The sequence below is a fragment of the Siniperca chuatsi genome, linkage group LG13 (genome assembly GCF_020085105.1).
Source record: "Siniperca chuatsi isolate FFG_IHB_CAS linkage group LG13, ASM2008510v1, whole genome shotgun sequence".
Classification (NCBI taxonomy): domain Eukaryota; kingdom Metazoa; phylum Chordata; class Actinopteri; order Centrarchiformes; family Sinipercidae; genus Siniperca; species Siniperca chuatsi.
In genome coordinates this window covers 15,847,176-15,856,828 of record NC_058054.1, presented here as the reverse complement: position 1 = coordinate 15,856,828, position 9,653 = coordinate 15,847,176, and the positions used below count along the sequence as shown (strand labels likewise).

Sequence of the window (9,653 nt, the reverse complement as noted above, 5' to 3'; positions counted from 1 at the left end):
TTTAATCACACTCACCAGGAGGAAAGAGTACCCCGTCCACAGACTCCTCCAGCCAGGTGGGCATGCAGGGACCGTGTGATCCTGGCTGTGAAAAGCCACTGCAGGCGAAACTGTCTCACACACCACACAGCGGCTGATGTGGGAGCTAATCTCCTGGCCAAAGAGTGGCATCATGGGTATGGGAGCGGTGGTGGAGAGCCAATAGGATTTGTCGTTGCGACTAGAGTAGTGACAAGCAGCTTTGTTGCAGTAGGAGAAAGGCATGGTGGAGAAAACAGGGAGGCAGGAGCCAGCCTGGCCTACATGGAGAGGAGGTAAAAGAAGAGAGAGAAAGAATAAAAGAGAAACAGGAAGAAACATTTTTTTGTCAAACCTATAGACTCATGGACTGATGGAACAAATTTCATGACACCAACAAAAGTATCATTTTAGGCAGACCCTTACCTAGACCTTGAGTGTGAGCCTTCTCTTGTCCCTCCAAGTAGACCAGACTGTAGCCCACCCAAAGTTGACTGATGCCTTCGGGGCACCGTGGCACCTGAACTGACTGGCTGTGGATAACCAAAAGGAAGCCTGACCTCAACGCTCCCCTGTGGCCTAGCTCACCTGGATCACCGGGTGGACCTGGGATACCTGGAGGATGGAGGGGTTGAACAAGAAGCAAGTGGGTGACATGGAGAGATGATAAGAGCAAGGAAGAGATGAAGGAGAGATGAAATTAGCTATCTATTGGAGGATGTCAGGAGACTATGACTGTGTCTAATAATTCACCTTGAGGTCCAGGGAATCCTTGCTGACCCACATCTCCTGGATCTCCAACAGGACCATTACGACCATGCGGACCTGTTACGCCAGGAAGGCCCACAGACCCTTTAGGACCCTTCTGTCCTGGAACACACAGATACAAACAAACAAGGACAAATATACAAACACATACAAACAACTGAGGATGATAAGGAAACACAAAACACTGATTTATTCAGACACAGACCAGAAAGTGTACACATATACATACACAGAGAATATATTAGACGATATATTAGACGTGCTTGCCTTTACGCCCTGGAGTCCCAGGAGGACCCACATCACCAGGGAATCCAATAGATCCTGGGTAACCACGTGGTCCTGGGAGTCCAGCGGGAGCCATCCCTGGGCATCCACTGATGGAATCACCAGGAGCACCTTTGGCACCTGGAAAAAACATAATACATTTATTACCAGGTGTACTATAGTAACATATACCACATCATTTCAGTAGTGTTGAGTAAATGACGAATTCTAAACTAATGAAAGTGAAACAAAAAATGTAAAGAATCTTAAGACATTTTTCACTCTTAATAATAATAATAATAATAATAATAATACCCATGACAAAATTTATGTGAGCTGTTAAATTCACACACACACACAGAGGTTTTAGACTTATGCCACTTTCTACAGTCAAATAAAGGCAAAATGCAAAAAAACCCTCACCTGCGTCTCCAGCTGAGCCAGTTACTCCCTTGCGGCCCCAAGGACCAGGTTCACCTTTCTGACCTTTGGGTCCTAGAGGACCCCCGGAACCAGCGGGACCTCTTTCACCTGTCAAAGTGCAGCAACATTTAGAGTGCATTCCAATGGATGGCAACACTGTAAATATTGATGGCAGCAGTCTTGCGCTGTAATGTACCTTTTGGTCCTGTAAAGCCTGAGTGGTTCTGGGATCCAGGAGGTCCTGGGAGGCCCTTACCTCCCTTATGACCTGGTAACCCAGGGAGGCCAACTGGGCCTGGGTCTCCTTTGAAAATGCTGTGGCCTGGTGGGCCCGGTTCCCCAAGAGGACCTAAAAACCCAACACAGAATGCCAGTTGTGGACAGATGGATAAAAAGGCAAAGACACCCGCAGATAAACATGTGCAAAAAAATATTAATTCCTAAATGTGGCCACACAAAGATGGAGACGAACATTAGAAAAACAGATTAACATAGATAGGCACACACACACCTGGGGGTCCTGGAGGTCCTTCACGTCCTTCAAATCCTACATCTCCGTAGGGTCCTGGCAAAGGCATGGAGCATTCTTTGCCAGGGTAACCAGGTTTGCCTGGTAAGCCTGGAAAACCTGAGGTAAGAAATACAGAAAAGTTTAATACCTAATATCAGAGTATATACTGTATAGAGGAATGGAACAGTAACCACACTCAACAAAAAGAGAGTGAAAAACAGCAAGTGACACAGACTATTGCATTATAAGAAATCACTGTGGACTGTGAACACTGGGGGTGCTGTGAAGAGACAATAACTCAAAATGAGCTAAATTGTATGTTTTCTAAACTGTACGCCTGTGTGAGACAAACTGTATTCAAAATGTCAATTAAAACTGAAAACATTTGACTTCAACTTTTCATTCCTCCCCCACCATTATAGACACATACAGTAGATGCACTATTGATAATAACAGATATGATACCTGTGTCGCCAGGTGGGCCCCTCTGGCCTTTAGGCCCAGGAAAAGTGGCAGCTGTTGGCCCTGGTTGGCCCCTGAGACCTTTGACTCCTGGAAAACCGTCTGGCCCTGGAGGGCCTGGGATATCTATGCCTTGAAGTAATAAATTAGTACATTTAAGTGACAGAGTAAAATATCATAACATATTGTGCTCTGATGAGTACTGTGTACATAAAATAAAATTAATTAACTTCAACTATTACACTTTTTTTGTATGATTTAAGTGAAAGGTACAGGATTCAGCTGAAACTAAACTTCAACATTTCTGTTTAAGGCAATTTGCCAGTATAGACATATGTGCTAAATAATATACTATATACATACTATATATGTTATTGATGTCATTGCCCCCATGAAGATCAGGGTTGTCTCTCAGTAAATGCCACACTGGTAACAGCTCAAAAAAGAGAGTGTAGAAAAGCAGAACGCAGGTGCATTGTGATATCTATAAAGAGAGACTTCACAGCTATAACCTTGACCTACAAAGGGCAAGGCAGTCCTTTTTCTCTGAAATTATTAAAGAAAACAACAGTAATGCACGCACCTTGTTTGCTTGTCGTGACAGACTGACAAACCCCTCAGCATCATTCCCTCCTGAACTGCTGTCTACCAAGCCTTTGCTACTTTTTTCACAGATAAAATATTTAAGATAAGACAAAAAGTCTGTAACTCCATCTCGGGCAAAACTGTCATGTCACCTGTGTCAACCCATAAAACTAATCTAGTTAATCTGGCACATTTCTACCCCATAGATTATGCAACCTTGATAGAAATTGTTCGAAACCTGAGACCTACTACCTGCTGCCTTGACACTCTGCCTACAAGCTTTTTGAAGGATGTTTTTAACTGCATAGCATCAGATGTACTACAGATGGTCAATTGTTCTCTTCAGTCAGGCCTTTTTCCCAGAGCCCTGAAGACTGCAGTTAATAAACCGCTTTTAAAAAAGTCTAATCTGGATGCCTCAGTAATAAATAACTACAGGCCCATATCAAACCTACCTTTTTACAACAGCCACTTAAAGACAATTACAAAATCAGCCTACTACCACCTTAAAAACATAGCAAGAATTAAAGAATTTCTTAGACTATTTTAACAGGGTGTCTTCACAGGTCTCAGTAAAAAATCCCACCTAACACCAAGAAAGTGGAGCATATTACACCTGTCCTTAAATCACTGCACTGGCTTCCTGTGTGTCAAAAGGACAGATTTTAAAATCCTATTGCTTGTTTACAAAGCAGTAAATGGTTTGGCCTAAATACATCTCTGATTTACTTGTACGTTACGAAGCATCCAGACCCCTCGGGTCATCCGGGACAGGTTTACTCAGTGGTCCCAGGATCAAAACCAAGCAAGGTGAAACAGTTTTTGGTTTCTATGCTCCTCACCTGTAGAACAAGCCTGACTACCTGAGGTCTTCTGAAACCGTCAGCTCATTTAAATCAGGGTTTAAAACATATTGTTTACTGTGGCTTTCCAATAACTCAGATACATAATTTCATATTAATCTGTAACTATTTACTAGCTTATGTTTTATTGACTCTTGAATGCAATTTCAGTTTAATCCTAAACTATGTTATTTACTTGTTTTCTTCTTTTGTTTAATTGTCTTTTAAACTGAATTTGAGTGTCTTAATGTCTTATTTTGAATGTATTCCTGTTCTTAACAACACATTTGTTAGTTTGTTTTGTTTCATTGTTTTTATTGTTCTTACTGTGTTTTTTTGTCTGTTTGCTTTTATTATTTTTATTCTATGTGCTCCCGCTTGTTACGGAACAGACAGGGGACACCGAGATGGATATAGAATGTTCTTTATTGGAGGACAGCCCGAGATTACTGATTTATAGCTAGGGAATTGTAGGAGGGAAGACTCACTGGAGAAAAGGAGATCGCTGGAGACAGGAGGATCGCTGGAGAATGGAATATAGGTGTTATGCTGAGTGGCATGGAGAGTCCTGGTTGCAAACAAGGTCGGACCCAGACTGAGGTGAGTGAAGGGTTTTTATGTGCTGGCTGGGAGCCTCGGACGGACAACCCGGAGCCTGGGGAAGCGCAGAGCTGGAGACCTTGGGCGGACGGCCCGGGGGCTTGACAGGTTTGGAGCTGATCTCATGTGGTGTGTGTGTGGTGTGGAGGATGAAGATCAACCCCATCTGGAGGCCTGGCGGAATGCCTGTGGCACAGGAGGAAGGTCACCGGAGGCCAGCGAAGACGAAGCCTGAGACCATCTAGTGGCCGGCGGCAAAGACGGAGAGTCACAGGAGACCGGCAGCAAAGATGAAGGCTGGGACCCTCTGGAGGCCTGAGGCGGCGGCAGGAATTTTCAGGGGAGCCAGATCAGGGGCCGGCGGTGGGACCGCCGGACAGGCAGCCAGCGTCGGGACAGCAGGACAGAGAGCCGGCGTCGGGATGACTGGCAGAGGCGATTGTGATCCAGCAGGGAGGCTGGGAGCGAGGAGCGGCTGCAGTCTGGCAGAGAGTCCAGGATCGGGGAGCTGTGGCAATCCCGCAGGGGGTGCTGGCTGCTGCGATCCAGCAGGGAGTGAGGGCTGCTGCGATCCAGCAGGGAGTGAGGGCTGCTGGGGCTTGGGAAAGCCGCAGCGCCGGAACTGGGGACGTCTGCGGCGCTGAAAGTGGAGACGGCAGTGGAGCAGGCGAGCAGCTGGGAGGCGGAGCCGGCGAGCAGTGGGGCGGTGGAGCAGGCGAGTCACTGGGAAGTGGAGAAGGTGAGTAGCTGGGAGGCAGATCCGGCGAGCAGCTGGGCGGCGGAGCATCGGTGCAGGCAAGTAGTGGCTTGATAAGACTGAAGACTGGTCGGTAGAGGACTGGTTGACGAGCAAAGTGCCGGGCCGACTAGTCGGAGAACCAAGAAGGTCACCTTGGATCGTTCAGTGGGATACTGGTGTGGATACAGCTTGAAGACTAGGTAACACTGCACCAAAAATTCCTCGAAGTCCTCTGTCGAACCTGAGAAGGTCCCTAGTTGGGTTATCTCGCTATAAGCCAGAGATGGTGAAGGATGGGTGAGGAAATATTGTTGGACCATATCCTCCAGGTCCGTGAAGGGGTCATCGGGGCACAGGGCTGTCATCCTTTCGGTAGGTTCGACCTTCTGTTACGGAACAGACAGGCAGGGGACACTGAGATGGATATAGAATGGTCTTTATTGGAGGACAGCCCGAGAGTACTGATTTATAGCTAGGGAAGTCCATAGGAGGGAAGACTCACTGGAGACAGGAGGATCACTGGAGAATGGAATATAGGCATTATGCCAAGTGGCATGGAGAGTCCTGGTCACAAACAAGGTCGGACCCAGACTGAGGTGAGTGAAGGGTTTTTATGTGCTGGCTGTGATTGTGAGCTAACGAGGAGCAGGAGTGTGATTAGGAGCAGGTGTTGATGATTCATAGGTTGTGGAGCCTGGCGTATCCGTGACACTGCTTGCTTCCTTTTGTTCTTTTTAGAATTTGTTTTTTGTGCTTTTGCCTGTGTTTTCTGTAAAGCACTTTGGGTTGCCTTTGGGTATGAAATGTGCTATATAAATAAATTTGCCTTTCCTATATGAACAAAAATGTTATACTAACAGACACACCATACACCATTGATTGCTAAACTATATTAAAAATGATGATAAACTTTTTAATTCCTCTTACCACTTGCTCCTTTCATCCCTTTTGGACCTCTAAGCCCATCCAGTCCACACAGACCTGGTGTCCCAGGGGGCCCTAACATAAAATCACAATACAACATAAGAATAATCATGTTAGTGTGTTGTTAGCACATCACTCGGATTTCTTTTGGTGCATGTTTTCCTTTTCTCCATTTGTCCACATCTTATCAGTTGCATTTCTGACTTTTCATTGGCAGCCACCTCTTAGAACTCTTTTAACACAGAATTCAAGCCAAATGATAGCCAATACAAATAACATATTAGACACTTACAATGCCTGTAACCTGCCTATCCAATGATGGGAGAAACAACTGACATTATGTTAGTACCTGGAGGCCCATATGGGCCAGGTAGGCCTGGTGGTCCCAGACCTCCATGATCACCTGGAAGACCTGGAAAACCTGGACGACCTGATGGGCCATGAGGCCCAGGAAAGCCTGTAGAGACACATAAAAGAGCTCAAACCAACGTGTATACATAAAGCACAAAATTCAAATTACTTGAGGGAATAAACACAAGTGTAAAATTTAAGAATTGTTTTAATGGCGGGAGGAACAAATGAGAATTTGTATGAATCAAATTTCTAAATTTGAAGAGCTGATTCATTGCCATTGATCAACACTTTATATAAGTTTATATAAAATGTAAATGACCTTTATATTATATTATGGGAGAACAAATTATCCTGATTACTGGCACAATGTCCTTACACTTAACGTTTTATTTTTTTCTCTCTGACGATATACAACAGTGTGACATCTCAGGATAGGGTGCAAGTTCTTATTCTTATGCTGAATCTGACCATAAGTTAGCATTCCTACATTCAGCAGTGTTCCTTCATTTATCCACTTTTGCCAGTACATTAGTTCTCTCATTCAAATCTTCACTGAAAATTACCAGGTCTTCCTTGTCTTCCTGGTTCCCCGAGAGTGCCGGGTTGTCCAGGCTGTCCTGACCTTCCCTGGGGTCCTGGGTCACCTGGATCTCCTGGACTCCCTCTGGGTGCTTAAGGGAATTATTTTGTGGTTATAAATTCTGCTTAGTTATATATATCCACTTACTGTAAATAGTCTAGGAAACTGATAAACCTCCTTTAAGACAAGTTCAACTAAGATTTTTTTTCTAGTCCCTTCTTATCATTTGAAATAATTTCTGTTCAGTGTGGAATTTTCTTAACTCACCACTAGGTCCATCCTCCCCTGGCAATCCTTTGGGTCCAGGTGGACCAGGTTGTCCATAAGACTGTCCTGGCTCACCTGGAACAGATTTGGACAGGTTTCATCAAGTTCAGTTCAACTGAATGACACAGGTATGAAATCCTGAGAAATTGGGCTTTATTGTTTTATATACTTAACTGTATTTGCATTTATTATAACAATTATAAACCAGACAAAATTGTAAAAGATCCAATATGCTGTGGAGTTACATCCTATTTTATAAACTTATAATTTTCTCCATGACATGAAATTTGCTACCTCAAAATCAGCTAAAACACATTATCTTTCTCTCTTTTGACTCACCCTTGGGCCCTGGAAATCCCGGTAACCCTGGGATACCTGAATGTCCCCTGGGCCCTGGATCTCCCTTTAAGAGGCATCAACACATTCAAACAATTTAAGATCACTTCTGAGACTGACATACAATAAATTATGTACAGTAAAGCCACTAACATATGTATTCAAGGGTAGATGATAACATAAGCAATCTAGGACTAGCCATGCCATGCAGTAGTCCTCACAAAAGATGACAAAAGTGTCCTGGCACAAAGTCACTGTACATTACAGAGAAAATATATGCTGCTGGGACACTATGTGACTGAAGTGGCAGCTATTTTTCAGTGCATTTCGGTATCTACTGGACAGATATAAAAAAAACTGAGCACAGACACAGACAGCAGTCTCTAAAATTTTGAAGACAATATATTAGGTATATTTCTGTACCGGATCGCCACCATGTCCAAGATATCCCCTTGGACCAGGAAAGCCTTTGATTCCAAGGTATCCAGGAGGTCCTGGTATTCCTGCCCTGCCTGGAGCACCAGTGCTGCCTTTAAACCCTGGTGGACCAGGCCATCCTTCAGCCCCTGAATCACCCGGCACTCCCCTTGGGCCCTTTGAGCCTGTAAACGACAAAACAAAATGATGTAGTCCTATACTGTTTATCACAATCTATAGTTTATAGTAAAGTGACTGGGAATTCAAAAAAACATCTTGTTTAAAAAAAGATGTATAAGTTAAGTGACAGCTCCATTGCCTGCAGGTCCTTGTTGTCCTAGTTGCCCCTTCCTTCCTGAAAGTCCTTTTGGGCCTTTTGTTACATTCACGATCCCTGAAGGTCCTGGTAATCCTGATGGACCACGTAAACCTGGATGGACCACAGAGTTGAGATGAAATGATTGCCAGTCTCATTTACAAAATATATCGAAAGTGCAATTCAATAACCTAAATAAAAGAGAAAACATGTTGGCTCATCTTTCTGCCTTTCTTATTCATCCTTATCTAGTGTTGTAGTTGTAGAGCCACTATTGTAGCTGTATACAGGCTGTCTGTTTTAGAACTATTGTTGACAACACAAGTATTGTCAAGGCCAAGTGGACTGCAACTGTCTTATAGATGCTATATTTCTAGATTAAAGGTTCTGAATGGTGGCATCAAGCTATGATTTAAGGCATTAATATTTACTGAATAGAATGTTTCATGTATTACAACTCCTCAAATCTTTATAAAAAATCCTTACATTGTAATATGCCCACACAAAAGGTGTTGTAGGTGCTGAAGGTGCATTTTGCTATGCTTGTCAAGTTAAACTGGAGTTTTCTAGAAAATATTGGGACCTATAGGATTTTTTTTTTTTTACTTTTAGAAATTAAAAGAAATATACATACATAAATGAAGAAAACTGAAAATACATAAATAAAGTGATGGCAAGTAAGCCACTGACAACGGAATATTCCGAAAGCAAACCAGATGGAACCAAGCTGCCTAAGTGCTGCCCAGAGCATTTAAAAGCACCATGCAGCTTCACGGGGGGCAGTCCGAAAGTAAATGAACACTGTGCTAACAAACGCTAGGAGAAGATAATGTCAAGAATTTCTTAACAATTTTGTGATCTGCAGTAAGACAGTGTGACAGACTGTGCAGGACTGATACATCTACAAAATCAGAGGCAGCAGGTAAGATGATGAACTTTAAAATAGTTTGTGAGACTGTTTTCCTGGCGATGATCATTACGTGTGGCTCGATAATTTAACTCTATAGTGTTCATGCATGGTTGTAAATCTATTTGCGAATCTAATGATGTTTGTCAAGTAGAAGCACAGGGAATGCTGATGATAAAAAGTGTTGATTGTTTGTTAATTGCATTTGAAGTACAGCGGTGTGAAAGAGTGTTTGCCCCCTTCCTGATTTCTTATGTTTTTGCATGTTTGTCACCCTTAAATGTTTCAGATAATCAAACAAATTTAAATATTTGTCAAAGATAACACAAGTAAACACAAA

At 43.4% G+C, this 9,653-nt stretch overlaps 1 protein-coding gene across 3 annotated transcripts in view; it reads right to left on the bottom strand.

The window, feature by feature from the left end:
- Positions 1-9,653, bottom strand: part of LOC122886692 (collagen alpha-4(IV) chain-like) — a 32,354-nt gene that overhangs the window by 1,699 nt on the left and 21,002 nt on the right. For all 3 annotated transcript variants that reach the window (XM_044219193.1, XM_044219194.1, XM_044219195.1), the window contains 15 exons: positions 8,410-8,520; positions 8,097-8,275; positions 7,677-7,740; positions 7,338-7,412; positions 7,054-7,161; positions 6,486-6,593; positions 6,140-6,211; positions 2,450-2,578; positions 1,985-2,101; positions 1,670-1,822; positions 1,474-1,581; positions 1,054-1,191; positions 772-888; positions 445-633; positions 16-299 (listed from right to left, as the gene is read on the bottom strand). In XM_044219193.1, the coding sequence (XP_044075128.1) occupies positions 16-299; positions 445-633; positions 772-888; positions 1,054-1,191; positions 1,474-1,581; positions 1,670-1,822; positions 1,985-2,101; positions 2,450-2,578; positions 6,140-6,211; positions 6,486-6,593; positions 7,054-7,161; positions 7,338-7,412; positions 7,677-7,740; positions 8,097-8,275; positions 8,410-8,520 (1,952 nt within the window). The remainder of the gene's footprint in view (positions 1-15; positions 300-444; positions 634-771; positions 889-1,053; positions 1,192-1,473; positions 1,582-1,669; positions 1,823-1,984; positions 2,102-2,449; positions 2,579-6,139; positions 6,212-6,485; positions 6,594-7,053; positions 7,162-7,337; positions 7,413-7,676; positions 7,741-8,096; positions 8,276-8,409; positions 8,521-9,653) is intronic.